Source organism: Balaenoptera borealis, assembly GCF_965194805.1.
Source record: "Balaenoptera borealis genome assembly, chromosome: 1".
Classification (NCBI taxonomy): Eukaryota; Metazoa; Chordata; class Mammalia; order Artiodactyla; family Balaenopteridae; genus Balaenoptera; species Balaenoptera borealis.
Genome location: NC_138860.1, coordinates 149,710,561 through 149,734,347, shown reverse-complemented (window position 1 = coordinate 149,734,347; position 23,787 = coordinate 149,710,561). Strand labels below are relative to the sequence as shown.

Below are 23,787 nucleotides of genomic sequence, written 5' to 3'. Positions count from 1 at the left end.
CCTCTGCCTAGAATGCCCATTCCGGCTCTCTGCCCATGAGCTGCTTTAGGAGGTATTCTCTGATGCCTGCTTTGCATGCTTATAGGATCCCATTCTTCCCTCCCCTACAGCTCTTAGCCTGTGGTTATTCCAACAAGGCATCCTTACCTCTCTTTCACCTGGAGATGCTGGTGTGAAGCCACTTCCTCTCTCACTCTAGTCCTGCAATGCGTTTATCACACCCACTTTACAGAGGAGAAAACTGGGACCCAGAGAGGCAAAGTGACCCGCTGTCATGTCATCAGGGAGCCACGGAGTGGGAATGTGACCCCCAGATCCCTCAGGCCCACCCAGCCCTCCGAGATGGGGACCCGTGATGCCCCGCATGGCTGACCTGTGGTGAGAGGTGCCGGGTCCTCAGGAAGAAGCCGAGGAGGCAGCCCACGGTGACAGAGAGCACAGACAGGATGAGCAGTCCATTCCGCCGGCACACGTCCCGCCCTCGTGCCAGGATGGCACCCAGCACCATGGCGAGCCCAGCCTGCTGGCCCGGGGCACAGCACCATTCCATGCACGGGAGGCCAGCCCGGGCACAGGGTCCTGGCTGGGGGCTCTGGCTCCTCAGCCGGCAGGTGGTCAGGGTTGCTAAGCACTAGTTGCGAGCCCCACGGCCATGGCCCACGTGGTTTCCCCAGAGGGAGGCCACAATCCTATTACGAGCTGCATCATTAGGAGCCGGGAGCAGATTAGAGCCTGGGAAATTAGAGCAGGCCACGTGGTCGGGGGGCCAAGTGCTCCTTTTAGAAAGGGGAGGGGACAGGGGACTGGTGGGAGGAAGAAGAGGAACATTTGTTTGGTTGGTTTGATTTTTACCTCCACTTCATTCCAGAAAGCATTGAAGGCAAGGCAATAACTGACAATAATAAATAACAATAAACTAGCAATAATAAATAACTAGCAATGCTAGCAATTGTCAGCATTAAACATTTATTGTACACCACGTGCTGTTCTAGACACACATTGCTTGTATTAGCACATTTAATCCTAACACTAAACCCAAGAAGTAAGTACTATAAGTATCATTTCACAGATGAGGAAACTGAGGCAAAGAGAGGTCGGGAAATGAGCAGGTTGTGTGGGAGTCCTGTTCCAGTTGCGTCACCTGTGTGAACCATTGGGAATCATCCTAACAACCCCAGGGTTCCTACCTTCATTTTACTGAAAGTAAAATGAGATTGAGACCCCAGGAGCCAGAGTCCCTTGGCCATGGGACTCTGGCCAGAGCTAGCAAGTAGCAGAGTGGAAATCAGGCCTACGTTGTTTGGTTCCCACCACGTGTACAGGTGGATGGGTTCAAAGGTGCTTCCCAATATTGTGGGGAATGTAGGATTTGAGTCCAGTAGACCCGAGTTCAAACTTGGGCTGTGTTACCCGTTGTGAGGTATGTCCTTCAGGGTTGCTTTAAGCCTAAAGCTGGGAACCCTGTAGGTTCTCAGGGCTTATTATTTTTAGAGACGACAGTGCCCAAGGGACCTACATTCAAGTCCCAGCTCTGCCACTTACTAGCTGTGTGATCCTGGACCAGCCATTTAAGAGCACACTGCCTCAGTTTCCCCAACCAAGCAGACATAATAATAGCATCTACTTTGTTAGGGCTGGTGCAACATTCCATCCAGAGAACATTTGTGAAAGCAGGAATGAACTGCAACCTGCCAAGCAGGGAAATGGCTGTTAGGGTCACCATCTATATTTAGCGTTTTTAGATAAAGGTGTTTTTTTGTTTGTTTGTTTTGGGGGGGGGTTGTTTGTTTGTTTTGTTTTGTTTTGTTTTGTATTTTGCTATTTCTTGTGGCCTGGCCTGCCCTTTAAAGCCAGAGGGAATTAACTCTCGTCTGTTTCACCAGGAGTCTGTAATCTCATTAGGGGCAGTCAGATGACAGCAGGGAGCTCTGTCTGTGGGTCTGTGGTGGGCGGTGTGTGCACAAGGCTGCCTCCCCTGACAAAGGGGACAGGGCCAAGGAAGTGCCAGTGGTCTTGGTGGAGGGGACTGCAGTACAGGCCCTGAAGCCATGGGCAGAGCCCCGGACTGGGAGGGTCTCAACCAGCTCTGTGACCTTGCCCTCTCTGGACCTCAGTCTTGCCCTCCTTAGAATGAGGGAAACAGCCTAGGTGCTTTCTAAGGATCCCTTGGTTCAACGAGCCAAACTTCCAAATCCCCTGCTCTTTGCCAGTAGCTTTGTGGGTGTGGGGATGGATACAGGCTCTGAGAGTGATTTTTTTCCCTCCAACTCTGACTCTTAAAAGCAAGAATCTACTGATGCACCTTCAACTCCAACAAATGCCTCATTTTCCAGTTGACCAGGTGGTTTAGCTGCTGTCTAAAAGAGGAAACATTCTGAGTAGATATTTGGATTTGCGTTTCGATCAATGTTCAGGCCTGGCCTTTAGCCGTGAAGTAGGTGAGTTTGGCTTTTGCATTTCAGTTCCAAGACTCTGGTTCCCATGGTGCCCTCACAACTGTCCCTGCCTGCCTCCTGTCCCTCACACTCTGACATGACCACCTCCCAGGATCCAGGCCTTTCCTTCTGTTGCTCCCACTGTCTTCAACAGGGGAAGTTACAATTCATTCAAGCAAATGTTCTTATAGCACCATCTCATGTCATCCCTCCTGGGTACTGGGGAGGTAGCAAGACTATTGAGGTGCTCTAGGAAAGGACTAATTCACACTAAAGTGTAAGTGACTGATAACAAGCATACTAAGGATATTTGGAAATCAAATAGAAAGCTCCTGGATAAGAACACTTTAATAGCTCCCCATTGCCCACAGAATCAATTGTCTTGCAATGTTACTAGATGTGCAAAATTTTTTCCATAATTAAAAACAAGTCAGGAAAAGTTGGATGAAACAAAGTTAAGCCCATTCTTTACTCCAGGAAGCTCAAAATCAAACTGCTCAAGTTCATATCTTAGCTCTACCACTTACCAGCTGTGTGACCTTTCCCGCCCTGTAAAATTTCTTAACCTCTCTATGAAATAGGAATAATACAACAGGACCTAGTTCATAGGGTTGTGAGGTGGGTCAAATTTGGTGATGCCTGCCTGGTGCCTTGCAGACACTCACAGGTAGTTACTATTAGTTTTAGCAAAACCTTTACAAAACTAACATATGTTGGAGGAAGTCTCCACGTGGGGGACACAGAAACCCAGCCCTCTTCTGGAGCTGAGAGTTCCATGGGTCTAGTGTTTGGGGAATACACATTGGAACGCTGCAGCCTCCAGGATGAAGTCCCTGGTTCCGAGGTCCTCAGGAGCTTTGCTCACCTCTGCAGCACACCACCTCCTCCTGCTCATCATCATACCTCGAGTTCCTATAATACCGAACAACTTTGAGTTCCTTGAGCCCTGCATCCTCTCCCAGGCCTCCACACCTATGCGCATGCTATTTCCTCTGCCTGGAAGGTCTTTGTCTCTAAAGTCACAGGTCAAACGCCCCATCTTCCCTGAGACCTTCGCTGACCACCCCAGATACACACCCCCCTCCCTCCCCTCCCACTAACTCAGGCCCTTCCTCAGTCACCTCCGGGAATTAACCCCAGTTCCCCCACCCCCCTTTTTTTTGGCCACACCACGCGCCTTGTGGGATCTCAGTTCCCCGACCAGGGATTGAACCTGGGCCACAGCAGTGAAAGCCTGGAATCCTAACCATTAGGCCACCAGGAAACTACCCCCAGTTCCCTTTTAAGTGGCTCTGACAAGGAAGTAAAAATCTGTGAGAATAAAATTAAGTCTCTGTTATCGTGTTATTTGGAAACACCTTGATGGATCATCCTCAAAGTTAGAGGGGAGCCTGGGGGAGCCCCAAGGGGCAAGGAGTTGCCCTCCAGAGCAGCTGAAACTGATGGGCAGCAGGAAGCCCGGGAGATGCTTCCTGGGAGATTTGAGCTGCACTGATTAAGATGCTATGGACAGAGAAGATAAACAGAGTTGTCAAAAAAGAGCCCCAAATCACAAGAGCTGCCCCACTCTGCAGGAGTGAGTTTGCAGTTGGGCTGTTTCTCACCACGGCAACCCTGTGCAGGATGTGCCATGGTAGACAGCTGCAGGGTCAGTTTATTTGCTAATTATTAATGATTCTCCAGGGCCAGCAGAGGGGCCAACTCAGCCCAGGAAGGTGGGTGGAGGAAGGCTTCTCGGAGGAGGGGTCATTTAGTCAGAGACCTGAACAAGCCAGGAGTTAACCTGGGGGTGGGGGGCAGGCGCTGGTCGAGGGGGAGGCAAGAGGAGAGCTTGTTCCAAAGAGGGGTCCAGGCTGGAGATACAAGAGCTGCTTCTGGGAACCCTCAACCCAGTGGGCTGGAGCGGCCAGCAGGCCTGGGGCCTCACTCCTTCCACCATGTATCAAAGTGAGTTTAGGTTGAGCTCTTTGAGCTCCCAGCTGGGTTTATGGTGTTGACAGCTCTGGGTTTGTTGGCTGCTTTTCAGAGACATACCAGAGGCGCCTTCATCTCCTCCCTGACACGTCTCCCAGCTCATTGTAGGCTGGGCCCTTCTCGGAAGGTTTTCTGTGGACAACGAACCCAGCTGGGTGTGGATTCTTGTGAGCGTTAGTCACCGAGGGGCTGTCCAACCTCCGCTGAGGCTGGTCCTTTCCTGTGTTTGCCTCAGAGGATGGGGTAAAGTGACATTCCTGTGACAGTCGCCTTCCTTCTTCCATTTCCAGCCCCCTGTCTAGATTCTTCATCTATAGAAATGGCCTCGAGCACCCACGAAACCACTCAGTTGCTGTTTGTTGAGCACCTATTATGTGTCAGGCTCTGCCAAAGAGCCTCGCACCAGAGGGAGCCAGTGAGTGATTCAGCCCCTCCATAGGCACTGCTGAATCCAGTCAAGTGTTGGGGTACAGGGGAAGGGCACAAGTTCTGGATCTGTTCAGTCCAATACAGTAGCACTACTTAAAATGAAATTAATGAAAAATAACGTTTAAAATTCAGTTCTCTGAGATGAGATGTCCCAGCTCAAGCAATAAGGCAGAAAAAAGGGGCAAATTCCTCTTTCCTCTCTCCTTTTGTTCTATCCCAGCCCTCAACAGATTGGAGGAGGCCCACCCACACTGGGGAAGGCCATCTACTTTCCTCCGTCTGCTGATCCAATGCTAATTTCAGTCAGAAACACTCTCACAGACACTCTCAGAAATAATGCTTAACCAGATATCTGGGCATCCGCTGATCCAGTCAAGTTGACACATAAAATTAACTATCGCAGTCCTTGAAAAGAGTTTCTGGTCACCTGGTGTATGGGGACTTTGACAAGGACAGCTGGTGCCAAACCAATGTTGTCATCACTTGAGCCATTGAATCAAATAAATGGACTGTTAGCCACACCTACATAAATTTGGGACTTGTTCAAGCACGCACACTTAAACTTGCTTCAGTAGAGTTTTCTTCACTGAAAACAACACTAATCAATTTGTAATGTGATTAAAATGTTACGATAACAAGGAGAATATATGTCCTGACATAAAAAATAATAAATACAGTAAGAGGAAAAAAAAAAAAGAATTTAGAGGTGGTGATAGCAGAGCATTAAACCAAGCATGGGGCCCTTCTGATGCCCATGAAACCAGTCCTGTTTACAAGACTGGCTGGTGAGACTTTCACAGAACCCAAGGGCAAGAGTAGAACTGAGCTGCAGAGACCTTCTGAACTAGGTGCTCAATTGTTACAGAATTCTCTCTCTCACCCGCTCTCCTTTCTGCCTGCCTGATCCATTCATTCATTCTTCCTTCAGCACAGGTTTACTGACACCTGGTGTAGGATGGTGATTAAGAGCACAGACTCTGGAACCACATGACTGGTGTTTGAATCCCTGTTCCTAGACCAATGATCTGTGTGACTTTAGGCAAGTTACCCTGTGTCTCAGTTTTCCCATATGAAATATGGTGATAATATTATTCTATCTTATAGGGTTGTTACATGGATTAAATGAATTACATGTGTGAAGCACTTAGGACAGTTGTCTGATCATAATAAGCACTATATATATGTTCCTATTATTATTATTATTACTATGTGCCAGGCATATTCTAGGGATATGGCAATGAACAGAAATAGTCAACAATCTCTGCTCTCATAGGGCTTACATTTTGGTGGTGATATTTGTGCTACATTATTCTTTCTCTAATGGAGAAAATGGAGCATTTCCACTACTGGTCTGGTCCAGGTGGAGGAAACATGGTTACCAGAGCTCCCTTTCACTCCAAGTCCAAAATTCCCAGGGAAGGTTCTGATTGGCCCTGCTTGGACCAATCATCTGTGGCTAGTAGGGGCAGGGGGCAGGGTCACATTGTTCAAAATTGCTACTTTCATGGAAACCCTGTAGATGTATGTGGTAGCAATAAGAAAAGTGGACTGAACAGACACAGCAAAGTAGTACATTATCCTAGTCATTCAGCTCTTGGCTTTCTTTTCTTTCTTGTATAAATGCCTAACATCTTATCCCCTGTAAGGCTGCTCCAGAACTTAGGATCAGCTCCTCAACTTTCGTCATTGCTCTGCCTTCTCTGATGTCTACCTCTCCCCTTTATGGCAGCAGGCACCTGGGGCCCCACCCACAGTGGGCGCAGAACAGACTGCAGGGCACCGTCTGGTCCAGGTGATTTCTTACTCCTCCACCCACTGCTTCTCACTCGTTTGGGCCCACAAGGCCACCAACTTAGTGAACCAGCATTCAACACCCAGGCTTAAAGACCACAGGGAGCCCTAGACATTCTGGAACATTCTCTGAGGCCCAGAGAGAGAAAGGAACCTGGCAAGGTCACTGGAAACTAGGTGTCAGGTCAGGAACAGAATTGGGGTCTTCCTCTCCCTACTCTTCAGTCTTCCCTAAACCTGGAAACACTCCTCAAAGAATCGTTCTGCTGTTGGCTCTTATTTTGCAGCCTCTGTCTCCTTTATGGTCTAGACTTTGCTTCCACCTCCTAATTTGCATGGCAGTAACTGTATGAACCCTCTTCTGGGACAAGCCCCCTCCCCTCCCCCTGCCCACTGATTCCTGTACAATCTGTGTCCAGGCTCTTGCTACCGCTGCCTCTGGCGGTCAGATGCTCTTTTCCTTTGGGAAGGTGCTGAGGTCAGTGGTTGCTGAATGGGAGAGGCAGGGTGGGGGACACAGGACAGCTGTCTGCAGAGCCACAGTGGTCAGTGACTGGGGAAAGACTTGGGGAGTTGGGAGCACGGATGTTAGGGAATCAGATTAAGAAATTGAACAGGGAATGGATTCAGCCTTAGTTTCTGATGAAAGCTGAGGTAGGCCAATGCACAGAGGCTCAGGACAGAGGGTGAACAAGTCAAGGGAAGGGCAAAGATTTAGGTTACTGTTCCAGTACTGAGGAATGCTTTCGGGGAAGTCATTTGACCTCCCAGAGCCTTAGCTTTCTCAACTCAAAGATGACTCCTTGCTTCATGAGGCTGCAATAGGGCTGTGAGACAGGCAAACACGGTGGTGAGGAAGAGGGCTTTGGTGTCAGACAGACCTGAATGTAAACCCAACCCCACCGTTAACTAGCCTTGTGACTTTTTAGGCATGTTGCCTCACTGCTCTGAATCTGTATTTCCTCATCTATGAAATGAGGATATTAATTATACATAACTCATAGGGTTTGGGGAAGTTTCAATAGAATCTTACAAGAATAATAATTAATACAGAGCTTGGCACATACTAACTGCTCAGTAAATGGTTGCAAGGTGTAGAGACCCCAATGAAGAAAGCTTAAACTTAAAAGAGCAATTTATTCAAAAGCTCTTGAACCTTCCCTCCTTCCCACCACATCCGCATTTCACTATTGCTCAGCATTTTAGAACCTGACAACCATATATATCTAAGGATGGAATAGGCTACCTCTGAAGGTAGTAAATTCCTTGTTCCCAGAGAAAAACAAAAAAAGCTAGGAGATGTCTTGGAGGGCACATGGCAGAAGGGATTCAAGCAAATAATGGGATAGGGGTGAGGGGAGGAGGGCACTGGGCTACGGCTCTCAGCGATCTTTTCCAGACCCTCTCCCTCACAGAGTCCACCCCCACCCCAGATGTAGAGGTGGGTGGTGACCACTCTCATCTGGGCAACACTAAGGAAAATCCTGCTGAGAACTGGCCGCCAGGAAAGTCCACTATAAACAGGTCTCTCCACATCATCACACGTACCTGTGTTTGGATTTCCCCTTCGTAGAGCCGGGGGCTGGTCCTACGAGAGGAAATGGCTCAAGTGGCTGGCCAGTGGACTCCTTCAGTCACAGCCTGGCCAAAGAGGGGTCTGCAGTGATCACAGAGAATCTCCAGGCCAGAGATGAGACTTCATGGGTGCAGCGATGAGGAGTTCAGGGATGCAGTTCACAAACCTGCCCTCCTGGGCCTTCTCAGACAGCCAGACCAGACACCAGAGCTGGGCACAACTGCAGACTGGTCATCTGATCAAGTGATTCTCCTCTCTGGGAGGAAGGGGTGCTGCACAGTCCCTTGAGGGGCATGGCGCAACTTCTGAAGGAGGTTTGGCTTTCAAAAGCATGCCCAATACCACAATTTCATTTTTGGAACATAAACACAAATCCCCTTTTCTTTTACTCCATGAGCCACAGAGTAAAGCTCAACAAAAACTTCTTGGCTGGTGGTACTGTTTCTACCTAACCCCGCCGGCCAAGAAAATTCCCAAAATGCTAGGGGAGAGAGAATGTTCCCCTGGAAGGTCCACATCATAATCTCTGGGGAGTATGAAACTTTTCTGTTCTTCCAAAGAGAGTATGTGTTCAAAAGACTACACAAGGTCAGAAGTGAGCTGGTTCTGAGTTGTAATTAAATCTTATCTTTTCTCATTAAGTCCAGGACTCTTTAATGCATTGATTGATTGAATGATTGTGATGTGGCACTTGAGGAAGACAATATGGGCAATGGTGATTAGAATTTTTAGCCATTAGCTTGAGTCAAGAGGTCAAGGTCAGGGGTTGGCTCCTGTTGGGGTCAGTAAGGCTGGCTCAGCTCCTTGGCCCCAATCTCTTATGAAGGGGCAAGTTCGCTCTAGCAGAAGGCTGTTGTGCTTCCCTCGGCCCCAAGCTCTGATCAGTAAAATCTAAGGATTAAGAACATAAGTCTTAACCATTTTATGTGCTGAATATTTAAAAGAGGAATTTTATTTTATCTCTCTCTTCTCTTCCCAAAGTAACCACTCACCCAAACTTTGTGTTTTATCATTCTACTGCTTTTCTTTATAGATTTGAATGTATTTGTTTTGCCTGTTTTTGAACTTATGTAAATTGATGCCATTGAATTTTTTCTCCACTTTACATCATGCTCTAGAGATTCAGTGTCATCGAGTGTAGCTATAATTTCTTTTTTCTATGTTATGTAATATTCCTTGGTATGAATGGAATATACATATATATATATATATATATATATTTTTTTTTTTTTTTTTTTGGCTGTGCTGAGTGGCTTGTGGGACCTTAGTTCCCCGACCAGGGACTAAACCCGGGCCATGCAGTGAAGTTGCCGAGTCCTAACCACTGGACAACCAGGGAATTCCCTGGAATATTATATATTTATCATATATTGTAGATAGACATTTGTGTTTTTTCCAGTTTTTGACTATCATGAATAATGCCACTATAAACATTAACTGCAACTGCACTTGTGCAAAACTCTCTCTAGGTTATATACATTGCAATGAAATTGCTAGGTCATAGGTTATGCAGATGTTCAACTTTACTAGGTAATGCCACCTCTTTTCCAGATTACTTTTACCAATTGATAGATTCATACACAATCTATGAAAGTTCCCTTGCTCCACATGCACACCAACATTTGGTACTGATTAATTTTTAACTCTTGCCAATCTGGTAGGTGTGAAATAGTATTACATTATGGTGTCTATTTGTAACCCGGATTACTGAAATTAAATATATTTTAGTGTGTTTTTGAGCCATCTGTGTTTCCTTTTCAGTAAAATTCCTGTTCTTTTGCCCATTTTTAATTGGGTTGTTTATCTTCTCTTATTGATTTATCTTCTTTATATAATCATTTTTACCTTCTTTATATAATCTGGATATTAACTCTTTATCATTTATATGTATTTCCCTGTTTATGGCTTATCTATGATATCTTTAGATAAACAGAATTTATAACTATTAATGTAATTGAATGTATCAGTCTTTTTCTTTATGATTTGTCTGTGTCTTATTTTAAAAATCTCCCCTCCTCTATTAAATTACTCTTTTATGTAAATTTCTAAGAATTGTGTACTTTTACTTTTCTCATATGGGTCTAACCAACCTGGTTAAAGACTAATTTAAGAGTTTACTATCATGTTTTCCTTAAGGTTAGCTAATTGTCCCAGTACCACATGTTGAAAAATCTATCCTTTCACCTTGAACTAAAATGTATGCTCTGCAGTAAAATTAAGTTTCGTGTGTGTTTGGATCTATAATGCCACTCTGTCTTAATTACTGTAAGTTTATGATAATTCTTGATACTTTGCCAGGCAAATATCTTTTTCTTCCTCTTTAGGAATGTAATAGTTTTCAATAAAGGCACAAAAAATTTAGGAAACAACTTGTCAAGTTCCAGAAAAAAATTGTGATTTTTATTGTAATTGTATGGAAATTATTTTTATCAATCTGATAAATTTGATATCTTTATGATATTGAATCTTCCAATTCATGAACATGATATATCTTTCCACTTATTTAGATCTTGTTTCAATAGTTTTATCATTTTTCTCCATGTGTTGAACATCTTTTTTTAGATCTGTTACTACATACTTTACTTTTGTTGATGAAATTGTAAATAGTATCCTGTTTTATTGCATTTTCTGTTTGTTTCTGGTATATAGAAATACAACTGATTTTTGTTCCTGGATTTTGTATCCTGTTGAGCACCAAATTCTCTTATACTTTGAGGTATTCTATGTAGACAAGCATATTATCAGCAAATAATGATAGCTTTGCTTCTTCCATTTCAATCCTTCCACATTTTATATTCCCCCCCCCCGCTTACTGCCATGGTTAAGACCTCCAGTACAAAGTTGAATGAAAATCATGATTTGGGGCATCCATGTCTTGTTCCTGATCTTAAAGAGAAAAACTTTCAACATTTCATCAGTAAGTATTGCTATTGTTATAGTTTTTTGGTAGATGCTCTTTATCAGATTAAGGAAGTACTCTCTTATTCCTAACTTGCTAAAAGAGTTTTTGTTTTTTGGTTTTCTTATAAGTATGTTTCTGAACTTCCCAGAATAACATTTTCCTACTTATCTTTTTGTTAGTTTTTTTAAAAGCTTTATTTAGGTATAATTTACATATCATATGATTCACTCATTTTAAGCATGGAATTCAATGTTTTTTAGTAAATTTACTGAGTGTGCAATCATCACCACAACCCAATTTTAGAACATTTCCATCATCCCCAAAAGACCCCCTCATGCCCATTTTTAGTCAATCCTCAATCCCCAGGCAAACACCAATCTGCTTTCCATATCCATAGATTTGCCTTTTCTAGATATATTATATAAATGGAACCATAAAATATGTGATCTTTTTTTTCATTTGACTTTTTTCACTGAGCATAATATTTTTGAAGTTCATCCATGATTGTAGCAGGTATCAGTGATTCCTTCCTCTTATTGATGAAAAGTATTATATTGTATGGATATAGCACATTTTGTTTTTCCCACTCATCAGTTAATGGACATTTGTATTGTTTCCACTTTTTGGCTTTTATGAATAATGTTGCTATGATCTTTCCTGTACAAGTGTTTCTGTGGACACATGTTTTTGTTTATCTTGAGTGCATATCTATGAGTAGAATTACTAGGTTGTTAAACATAAATTTATGTTTAACTTTTTAAGAGATTGCCAAGCTATTTTCCAAAGTGGATACACTATTCTACATTCCTGTCAACAATCTACAAGGATTCCAATTTCTTCACACCCCTTCCCACAGTTATTATTGTCTGTCTTTTTAATTATAGGCATCCTAGTGGGTATGAAGTGGCATCTCCTTGTGGTTTTAATTTGCATTTTCCTAATGACTAACGATGTTAAGCATCTTTTAATGTGCTTATTAGCTATTCATATATCTTCTTTGGTGAAATGTCTATTCAAATCTTTTGTTTATTTAAAAATTGGGTTGTTTGTCTTCTTCTTCTTGAGCTGTGAAAGTTCTCTGTATTCTGAATACAAGACCTCTATCAGAATTATGACTTACAAATATTTTCTCCCAGTCTGTGGCTTACCTTTTCATTTTCTTAGTAGTGTCTTTTAAAGTACAAATTTTTTTAAAAAATAGCTTTTTATTATGTATTTTACTCTTTTTCTGTTTCTTTTCCTTTTTCTATTTTTTTGGCAGTGCTGTGTGGCTTGCGGGATCTTAGTTCCTCCACCAGGGATTGAACCCAGGCCCTCGGCAGTGAAAGTGCAGAGTCCCAACCACTGGACTGCCAGGGAATTCCCCCAATTTTTAAAAATTAAATCGAATTTATCAATTTTTTCTTTTATGGATCATGACTTTAGTGTCACATCTAAGAACTCTTTGCCTAATCCAAAGTCAAGAAAATTTTCTCCCATGTCTTTTTCTAAAAGTTTTATAGTTTTAGCTCTTAAATTTTGGTTTATGGTCATTTTGAATTAATTTTTATGTAAGGTGTGAGTTAAAGGTATAAATAATCTTTCTACATGTGAATATACAATTCTTCCAGCACTGTTGGTTGAAAAAACTTGTTTTTGGTTTCTAATAACCCTTTTGTGGACAGAGAATGCGGATCTATGAGAGTAATCCTTTGAGATTTGTAGAGATTTGCTTTATGACCCAGTGAATATTTGATTTTTATAAATGTTCGGCTTGTGCCTATAAAGAATGTGTATTCTGTAAATGATGGGTGCAGTGTTATATGTATATCCATTAAATCAAACTTGAGAATACATTAGTTCAAATCTTCTATATCTGTACTCATTTTTTGTGTCTGTTTGATCCATCAATTACTGATGGGTGTTAAAATCTACCAACATGATAGCAGATTTGTCTTTTTCTTCTTGTTGTTTTGATTTGAAATGTATATATATATATATTTTTTTGAATTTAATTTTATTTATTTTTTTATACAGCAGGTTCTTATTAGTCATCCATTTTATACACATCAGTGTATACATGTCAATCCCAGTCTCCCAATTCATCACACCACCACCCCCCCACCTCCGTTTTCGCCCCTTGGTGTCCATACATTTGTTCTCTACATCTGTGTCTCAATTTCTGTCCTGCAAACCAGTTCATCTGTACCATTTTTCTAGGTTCCACATATATGCATTAATATACGATATTTCTTTTTCTCTTTCTGACTTCACTCTGTATGACAGTCTCTAGATCCATCCAGGTCTCAACAAATGACCCAGTTTCATTCATTTTTATGGCTGAGTAATATTCCATTGTATATATGTGCCACAACTTCTTTATCCATTCATCTGTCGATGGGCATTTAGGTTGCTTCCATGACCTGGCTATTGTAAATAGTGCTGCAATGAACATTGGGCTGCATGTGTGTTTTTGAATTATGGTTTTCTCTGGGTATATGCCCAGTAGTGGAATTGCTGGGTCATATGGTAATTCTTAGTTTTTTAAGGAACCTCCATACTGTTCTCCATAGTGGCTGTATCAATTTACATTCCCACCAACAGTGCAAGAGGGTTCCCTTTTCTCCACACCCCCTCCAGCATCTGTTGCTTGTAGATTTTCTGATGATGGCCATTCTAACTGGTGTGAGGTGATACCTCATTGTAGTTTTGATTTGCATTTCTCTAATAATTAGTGACATTGAGCAGCTTTTCATGTGCTTCTTGGCCATCTGTATGTCGACTTGGAGAAATGTCTGTTTAGGTCTTCTGTCGATTTTTGGATTGGGTTGTTTGTTTCTTTAATATTGAGCTGCATGAGCTGTTTATATATTTTGAAGATTAATCCTTTGTCCATTGATTCGTTTGCAAATATTTTCTCCCATTCTGAGGGTTGTCTTTTCGTCTTGTTTATGGTTTCCTTTGCTGTGCAAAAGCTTTTAGGTTTCATTAGGTCCCGTTTGTTTATTTTTATTTCCATTACTCTATAAGGTGGGTCAAAAAAGATCTTGCTGTGATTTATGTCAAAGAGTGTTCTTCCTATGTTTCCCTCTAAGAGTTTTATAGTGTCCGGTCTTACATTTAGGTCTCGAATCCATTTTGAGTTTATTTTTGTGTATTGTGTTAGGGAGTGTTCTAATTTCATTCTTTTACATGTAGCTGTCCAGTTTTCCCAGCACCACTTATTGAAGAGACTGACTTTTCTCCATTGTATATCTTTGCCTCCTTTGTCATAGATTAGTTGACCATAGGTGCGTGGGTTTATCTCTGGGCTTTCTGTCTTGTTCCATTGATCTATGTTTCTGTTTTTGTGCCAGTACAATATTGTCTTGATTACAGTAGCTTTGTAGTATAGTCTGAAGTCAGGGAATCTGATTCCTCCAGCTCCGTTTTTTTCCCTCAACACTGCTTTGTCTATTCGGGGTCTTTAGTGTCCCCATACAAATTTTAAGATTTTTTGTTCTAGTTCCGTAAAAAATGCCATTGATAATTTGATAAGGATTGCATTGAATCAGTAGATTGCTTTGGGTAGTATAGTCATTTTCACAATATTGATTCTTCCAATCCAAGAACATGGTATATCTCTCCATCTGTTGGTATCATCTTTAATTTCTTTCATCAGTGTCTTATAGTTTTCTGCATACAGGTCTTTTCTCTCCCTAGGTAAATTTATTCCTAGGTATTTTACTCTTTTTGTTGTAATGGTAAATGGGAGTGTTTCCTTAATTTCTCTTTCAGATTTTTCATCATTAGTGTATAGGAATGCAAGAGATTTCTGTGCATTAATTTTGTATCCTGCAACTTTACCAAATTCATTGATTAGCTCTAGTAGTTTTCTGGTGGCATCTTTAGGATTCTCTATGTATAGTATCATGTCATCTGCAAACAGTGACAGTTTTACTTCTTCTTTTCCAATTTGTATTCCTTTTATTTCTTTTTCTTCTCTGATTGCCGTGGCTAGGACTTCCAGAACTATGTTGAATAATAGTGGTGAGAGTGGACATCCTTGTCTTGTTCCTGATCTTAGAGGAAATGCTTTCAGTTTTTCACCATTCATAATGACGTTTGCGGTGGGTTTGTCGTATATGGCCTATATTATGTTGAGGTAGTTTCCCTCTCTGCCCACTTTCTGGAGAGTTTTTGTCATAAATGGGTGTTGAATTTTGTCAAAAGCTTTTTCTGCATCTATTGAGATGATCATATGGTTTTTATTCTTCAATTTGTTAATATGGTGTATCACATTGATTGATTTGCATATACTGAAGAATCCTTGCATCCCTGGGATAAATCCCACTTGATCATGGTGTATAATCCTTTCAATGTGTTGTTGGATTCTGTTTGCTAGTATTTTGTTCAGGATTTTTGCATCTATATTCATCAGTGTTATTGGTCTGTAATTTCCTTTTTTTGTAGTATCTTTGTCTGGTTTTGGTATCAGGGTGATGGTGGTCTCATAGAATGAGTTTGGGAGTGTTCCTTCCTCTGCAATTTTTTGGAAGAGTTTGAGAAGGATGGGTGTTAGCTCTTCTCTAAATGTTTGATAGAATTCACCTGTGAAGCCATCTGGTCCTGGACTTTTGTTTGTTGGAAGATTTTTAATCACAGTTTCAATTTCATTACTTGTGATTGGTCTGTTCATATTTTCTATTTCTTCCTGGTTCAGTCTTGGGAGGTTATACCTTTCTAAGATTTTGTCCATTTCTTCCAGGTTGTCCATTTTATTGGCATAGAGTTGTTTGTAGTAGTCTCTTAGGGTGCTTTGTATTTCTGCAGTGTCTGTTGTAACTTCTCCTTTTTCATTTCTAATTTTATTGATTTGAGTCCTCTCCCTCTTTTTCTTGATGAGTCTGGCTAATGGTTTATCAATTTTGTTTATCTTCTCAAAGAACCAGCTTTTAGTTTTATTGATCTTTGCTATTGTTTTATTTGTTTCTATTTCATTTATTTCTGCTCTGATCTTTATGATTTCTTTCCTTCTGCTAACTTTGGGTTTTGTTTGTTCTTCTTTCTCTAGTTCCTTTAGGTGTAAAGTTAGATTGTTTATTTGAGATTTTTCTTGTTTCTTGAGGTATGCTTGTATAGCTATAAACTTCCCTCTTAGAACTGCTTTTGCTGCATCCCATAGGTTTTGGATCATCGTGTTTTCATTGTCATTTGTCTCTAGGTATTTTTTGATTTCCTCTTTGATTTCTTCAGTGATCACTTGGTTATATAGTAACGTATTGTTTATCCTCCATGTGCTTGTGTTTTTTACGTTTTTTTCCCTCTAATTGATTTCTAATCTCATAGCGTTGTGGTCAGAAAAGATGCTTGATATGATTTCAATTTTCTTAAATTTACTGAGGCTTGATTTGTGACCCAAAATGTGATCTATCCTGGAGAATGTTCCGTGCGCACTTGAGAAGAAAGTGTAATCTGCTGTTTTTGGATGGAATGTCCTATAAATATCAATTGAATCTATCTGGTCTATTGTGTCATTTAAAGCTTCTGTTCCCTTATTTATTTTCATTTTGGATGATCTGTCCATTGGTGTAAGTGAGGTGTTAAAGTCCCCCACTATTATTGTGTCACTGTCGATTTCCTCTTTTATAGCTGTTAGCAGTTGCCTTATGTATTAAGGTGCTCCTATGTTGGGTGCATATATATTTATAATTGTTATATCTTCTTCTTGGATTGATCCCTTGATCATTATGTAGTGTCCTTCCTTGTCTCTTGTAACATTCTTTATTTTAAAGTCTATTTTATCTGATATGAGTATTGCTACACCAGCTTCCTTTTGATTTCCATTTGCATGGAATATCTTTTTCCATTCCCTCACTTTCAGTCTGTATGTGTCCCTAGGTCTGAAGTGGGTCTCTTGTAGACAGCATATATATGGGTCTTGTTTTTGTATCCATTCAGCAAGCCTGTGTCTTTTGGTTGGATCATTTAATCCATCCACGTTTAAGGTAATTATTGATATGTATGTTCCTATTACCCTTTTGTTAATTGTTTTGGGTTTGTTTTTGTAGGTCCTTTTCTTCTCTTGTGTTTCCCACTTAGAGAAGTTCCTTTAGCATTTGTTGTAGAGCTGGTTTGGTGGTGCTGAATTCTCTTAGCTTTTGCTTGTCTGTAAAGCTTTTGATTTCTCCATCGAATCTGAATGAGATCCTTGCCTGGTAGAGTAATCTTGGTTGTAGGTTTTTCCCTTTCATCACTTTACGTATATCATGCCACTCCCTTCTGGCTTGTAGAGTTTCTGCTGAGAAATCAGCTGTTAACCTTATGGGAGTTCCCTTGTATGTTGTCGTTTTTCCCTTGCTGCTTTCAATAATTTTTCTTTGTCCTTAATTTTTGCCAATTTGATTACTATGTGTCTTGGCATGTTTCTCCTTGGGTTTATCCTGTTTGGGACTCTCTGCACTTCCTGGACTTGGGTGGCTATTTCCTTTCCCATGTTAGGGAAGTTTTCGACTATAATCTCTTCAAATATTTTCTCAGGTCCTTTCTCTCTCTCTTCTCCTTCTGGGACTCCTATAATGTGAATGTTGTTGCATTTAATGTTGTCCCAGAGGTCTCTTAGGTTGTCTTCATTTCTTTTCATTCTTTTTTCTTTATTCTGTTCCACAGCAGTGAATTCCACCATTCTGTCTTCCAGGTCACTTATCCGTTCTTCTGCCTCAGTTATTCTGCTATTGATTCCTTCTAGTGTAGTTTTCATTTCAGTTATTGTAGTGTTCATCTCTGTTTGTTTGTTCTTTAATTCTTCTAGGTGTTTGTTAAACATTTCTTGCATCTTTTCAATCTTTGCCTCCATTCTTTTTCCGAGGTCCTGGATCATCTTCACTATCATTATTCTGAATTCTTTTTCTGGAAGGTTGCCTATCTCCACTTCACTTAGTTGTTTTTCTGGGGTTTTGTCTTGTTCCTTCATCTGGTACATAGCCTTCTGCCTTTTCATCTTGTCTATCTTTCTATGAATGTGGTTTTTGTTCCACAGGCTGCAGGATTGTAGTTCTTCTTGCTTCTGCTGTCTGCCCTCTGGGGGATGAGGCTGTCTAAGAGGCTTGTGCAACTTTCCTGATGGGAGGGACTTGTGGTGGGTAGAGCTGGCTGTTGCTCTGGTGGGCAGAGCTCAGTAAAACTTTAATACGCTTGCTTGCTGATGGGTGGGGCTGGGTCCTCTCCCTGTTGGTTGGTTGGCCTGAGACGACACAACTCTGGAGCCTACCCAGGCTCCTTGGTGGGGCTAATGGCGGACTCTGGGTGGGCTCACGCCAAGGAGCCCTTTCCAGAACTTCTGCTGCCAGTGTCCTTGTTCTCACGGTGAGACAGCGCCACCCCCTGCCTCTGCAGGAGACCCCCCCAACACTATCAGGTAGGTCTGGTTCAGTCTCTATGAGGTCACTGCTCCTTCCCCTGGGTCCCGATGCGCACACTACTTTGTGTGTACTCTCCAAGAGTGGAGTCTCTGTTTCCCCCAGTCCTGTCGGAGTCCTGCAGTCAAATCCTGCTAGCCTTCAAAGTCAGATTCTCTAGGAACTCCTCCTCCCGTTGCTGGACCCCCAGGTTCAGAAGCCTGACGTGGGGCTCAGAAGCTTCACTCCAGTGGGTGGACTTCTGTGGTATAAGTGTTCTCCAGTTTGTGGGTCACCCACCCAGCAGTTATGGGATTTGATTTTATTGTGATTGCACCCCTCCTACCATCTCAATGTGGCATCTCCTTTGTCTTTGGATGTGGGGTGTCTTTTTTGGTGAGTTCCAGTTTCTTCCTGTCAATGATTGTTCAGCAGTTATTTGTGATTCCAGTGTTCTCGCAAGAGGGAGTGAGAGCACGTCCTTCTACTCCGCCATCTTGAACCAATCTGAAATGTATATATTTTAAGGCTGTGGTGTTAAATTTCCTACAAGATTTCCTTATGCTTTGATCATTTTATCATTATGTAGGGACCCTCTTTATCTCTAGCAATATTTTTTGCCTTCAAGTCTATTTTGTCTGATATTGATATCTTTCAGGGAGAAAGTCCAGGAACTGTATACATGGAAGATTTGATCTGGTGGGGTGATAAATACTGCTTAAAACATAGTTCACACAGCCCCTTTCCTCTCTCTCCACCCTAGCCAGGCTCACATCTTTATATTAATCTAAGGACATCTTCATTGAGCAGGCAGCATCTTTTCCTTGGGGTGCCAGAGAGCACCAACAATTTTTAACTGGTTATTCAAATCATGTGTTGTTTGGTACAAGGAAGTGAAAACATGACAGAGAAAGAAGGTTCTGCCTTTCAAAGCCAGACAGACCTAGGAAACTTTCGTATGTAAATAGATGTACATACCAGAGGAATGTGAAAAGTTTTGGGTTCTAGATTTCTTTTTTAAGGTACAATAGCTCTACATGTATGGAGTGTAAAGCACTGCCAGCTTCTCCTGCAATCCGACCTGGACTCAACAGAAAGGCGTGGACAGCCATATTTTAACAGACTCCGAAGAAGTTGGACCGGTCATGCAAATGGGGGTGAGGCTTTCTCCCTATCCAGACGTCATCCCCACATACCCAAGGAGAGGGCACCTCCTCTTCCTCACTGGTTCATGCAGAGAAATACTCTCCCCCAGTGTGGATGAAGGCCTTGGTCTCATCCAACACACCAAAAGAAAACCCACTTATTCAGCACTTATTCTGTGCCGCGTCCTTGGCAAACATGATTTTGTCTAATCTATAAAACAACCCCATGAGGAAGTATTGTCATCATTATTTTACGAATGAGAACACTTAGGCCTAAATAAACCGACTTTCCAAAGGATACGCAGCTAGTAAGTAGCAAAGCCAGGATTTGGAACCCAGCACTTCTTACCTTCCTATTTGAAGGAGAAACCAGAGAACCAGGCTTCTGTAGAGGAGGGTTTTCAATCCATACAGAGCAGCCAGGAAAGCAGGCAGGGGGAGGGGGAAGCATGAGTGGCCACCTTCCCTCCTGCTCCCTTCTGAGCCCTGGTACTTTGTACAGGAGGACATCAAGCAGGCACAGTGGGCCCAGGAGTGACAGGGACCTAGGTGTCAATCCTGCTCCACCACCCTACCAGCTGGATAACATTGGGCAGTCACTAAACCTCCGAGGAGCCCAGTTTCCTCATCAGTAACTAGTGGAGCTGTTAACAGTTCTTGTTCGTAGGGCAATTATGAGCATTAACTAGCATTACACATGAAAAACACCTGTGTTCTAACTGCGTCTTAGATTCTGTATTTGTCTATTTGGCATCCATTCATCACAGGACCAATCACATTAAGTATATTTTCTTGTATTCTTGATGCTCTGGCATTTGGGGGCTTTACAGACGCAGGAAGAGACTGCCCCTCCCAAGATCGGCAGATTCCAAGAGATAATAACAACCTGCCCATGAGCATGTCTATCATGTGCGAACAAGCCAGTCCTGGGTCTATACCCCCATAAATACCTCCTTATCCCTCACACTCGAAGGCAATATTTCCCCGGCCCTAAATCATCCCAGGGTCAGGTACTGGGCAACTAGAGACCATGCCTATTGCCCAAAGCCCACCAGAATTATCCTGTTTACCTTGCCCTGCCTTGGCTTTACTGCAGAAACCCCAACAAAGGCTCTGGCCTGGACTATTCCCTCGCTCCTTTCTGTCTCCTGAATGACGCTGGTGCTTTCCCCTGTGGCTGCACAGAGCCCCCTCTCTGGGATCTGTGAGCATAATAAACTTCTTCCTTTCAATCCTTGTTCTCATTTCCTCTTGTGGCCACGGTGACTTTATCATCTCATATCCAACATGGACACTCTTTAACAACAGCCTGGCAGTCTCTGACCTGTAGTAAACATTCAATAATTGTTAGCTATTACTGTTATGACTATTGTTAGTATTCTATTTTTTTTAACTTTTAAAAAATAAATTTATTTATTTATTTTTGGCTGCGTTGGGTGTTCATTGCTGCACGCGGGCTTTCTCTAGTTGCAGAGAGCAGGGGCTGCTCTTCATTGTGGTGCGTGGCCTTCTCACTGCGGTGGCTTCTCTTATTGCAGAGCACAGGCTCTAGGTGTGCAGGCTTCAGTAGTTGTGGCTCATGGGCTCTAGAGCACAGGCTCAGTAGTTGTGGCACACAGGCTTAGTTGTTCCGAGGCATGTGGGATCTTCCCAGACCAGGGCTCAAACCCATGTCCCCTGCATCGGCAGGCAGATTCTTAACAACTGCGCCACCAGGGAAGTCCTTATTTTTAGTATTCTAGACCAGCTTCCGATTTATTACGCAACCATAACGAGTCCCTTTCCTTTCTGGACCTCAGTTTCCTCAGGCCACCAGTGGGGATTCACGATAACCCCAAACTCAATGGGATGGTTTTGGAGATCGAATATGTAAAACGTAAATATTAGTCTATTTTCTCTTTTATTCCTCTGTCTCCTTCTAGAAGCTTCAAAGAAAGAAAGATTACCTTGAGCTCATAGGGGGTTTCGTAGTCATAGGGGGCTTCTGAGCCAAAGGGGTCGAACTGGCTCAGATTGTGATGAACTCTGGATTCCCAGGCCAGTAGTCAGGCTCTGGCCAGAGCTAGCAACCATCTATCTTTCATCTGCTGTGCCTGGTTCCTCCTAGGACCACCAGGGCACAGGTCTGTGATCCAGAAGTAACAAGGGCCCCAGCTTAGGGCCCTGCCCCAGGGAGCTGGCTAAGGCCCGAGCTTCAGAGAAGAAGTACACAGAAGGACGCCAGACCAAGAGAATAGCATGTGCACAGGTGTGGACACTTACAGACATGATGCACTCAATTAGGCCACCTTCTCCATGACTGATCAATTAATAAGCTGTTCTCAGAAGTATTTAGTGAGTGCTGTGCGGGACCTGGTCTCTGCCTTCAGTGCTTAGCTCTAAGCTGCAGACATAAAATGTACCAACCTGCTTATGAACCTATAAGCATTCCAGAATTTCACTTGTCAGTCAGTGCTTGGTTCTCACAATAAGTTGTACTTTGGGGGGATAAAACAGTTATACACTGTACTTTGTATTTCTGGCCCCATCCATGGAAAAATATTTAATATATATAATTATATATAGTGATATATATTTGTAATGAAAAATTGTTGGAAAAATAAGCAGCTCAAAAAAAAACTATGTGTTTGTTCCTGACACATAGTAGATTCTGCATAAATGTTTGTAGACAAAATATTTGTCTACAAAACATTGTAGACAAAAAAACTAACTTGTTTTTGGTCTCAGTTGCCTTCCTTAGGACCTGGTCACTTGCTTCTGATAGGTCCTGGTAAGCCTTGTAATTGATTTTGAATGAGTTACCAAATTCAGATTTTCAAGAACTAAATTTTAGGTAGAAAACAATTATTAAAATTAAAAATGAAAGTAAACCAAAAAACTCCATAAAGTCAAAAGGCAAGTGACAAACTGGGAAAAATTATTTGTAACTCATGTCACAAAGGATTAGTCCCCCTAATATCTAAAAAGCTTCTAGAAATAAAGGAGAAAAAGAGCATCGATCTAATAGAGATGGGCAAAAGGCAAGCATGAAAAGTTCACAGGTAAATACAGATGGCTCTTAAACATATGTAAAGATGGTCAACTTCATTCAAAATAAGAGAAATATAGATTAAAATGACTAGAGGGTGCAATTTTTTACCTAACAGATTGGCAAAAATCCAACAGATTGTATCTGGTGAGTTTGTGGTGAAACAAACATTCTCATCCTTGCAGACAAGAAAGCAAAAACCTCTGTGAGCAGCAAACACCGTCTATGAAATTTCCAAATTCATTTGCCCTTTGATCTTACACCCCACTTCTAGGAATTCATCCTCTGACTTGCATAAATGTGAAATGACGCATGCACAAGTGTATTAAGTATGGTAATAGCAAATAGTAATAGCAAAAGATGGAAATAACCTACAATCATTAAGCGGGAGATGGTTAAATACTCCATGGTATATCCACACTACGAAAGGATAGGAACGTAAAGAAAATAATGAACTTTGTGTTTAAATAGAAAGATCTCTAGTACATGTTAAGTAATAAAACTAAGGTGCAGGATAGTAATTGTATAAGAAGGGGAAAAACAAGAATGAATATTCATGTTACTGCTATTTACAAAAGAGACACTGGAAGGATACGTCAGAAATGAAGAGAAATGTTTATTAGACTAGAGCAGTGGTTCTCAAATGCCAGCATGCATCAGCATCACCTGGAGGGCTCGCTACAACACAGATTGCTAGTCCCACCCACAGAGCTTCTGCTTCAGTAGGTCTGGGATGGAGCCCAAACTGTGCATTTCTAAAGTTCCCAGGTTGCCAGTCAGGGGATCATATTTTGAGACCTACTGGGCCAGAAAAATAGAATAGAGTCAGAGGCTGGAGTAAATCTTCTCAAGGTTTATCTTTTTTTATCACTTTGATTTTTTTTGAACATGTGAATGTATTACCTACTCAAAAAAAATCTCAATTTAAAGAAACCAATGTGTCCAATAAAATAACCTGCTCCTCAGTCACTCTCTATCCCTTGAACTGTTTTATTTTTCTTTATAACACTTATTATTGTACCTAAAATGATGTTATTTTGTTACTTGCTTTTCTCCCTGGCCCCCCACCCCCACTAGACTAAAGTCAAGACGTTGCCTTTCTATTGCTCACTAATTTCCAACATACTATGTATCTGGCACATAGTAGGTGCT

General features: G+C 41.9%; 1 protein-coding gene across 1 annotated transcript in view; it reads right to left on the bottom strand.

The window, feature by feature from the left end:
* SLC1A7 (solute carrier family 1 member 7) overlaps positions 1–760 on the bottom strand; it is a 48,119-nt gene extending 47,359 nt beyond the window's left edge. Inside the window, exon 1 of the mRNA XM_082371307.1 lies at positions 374–760. Within this exon, the coding sequence (XP_082227433.1) occupies positions 374–550 (177 nt within the window). The 5' untranslated portion in view covers positions 551–760. The remainder of the gene's footprint in view (positions 1–373) is intronic.
* Between the last annotated feature and the right edge of the window lie 23,027 nt (positions 761–23,787).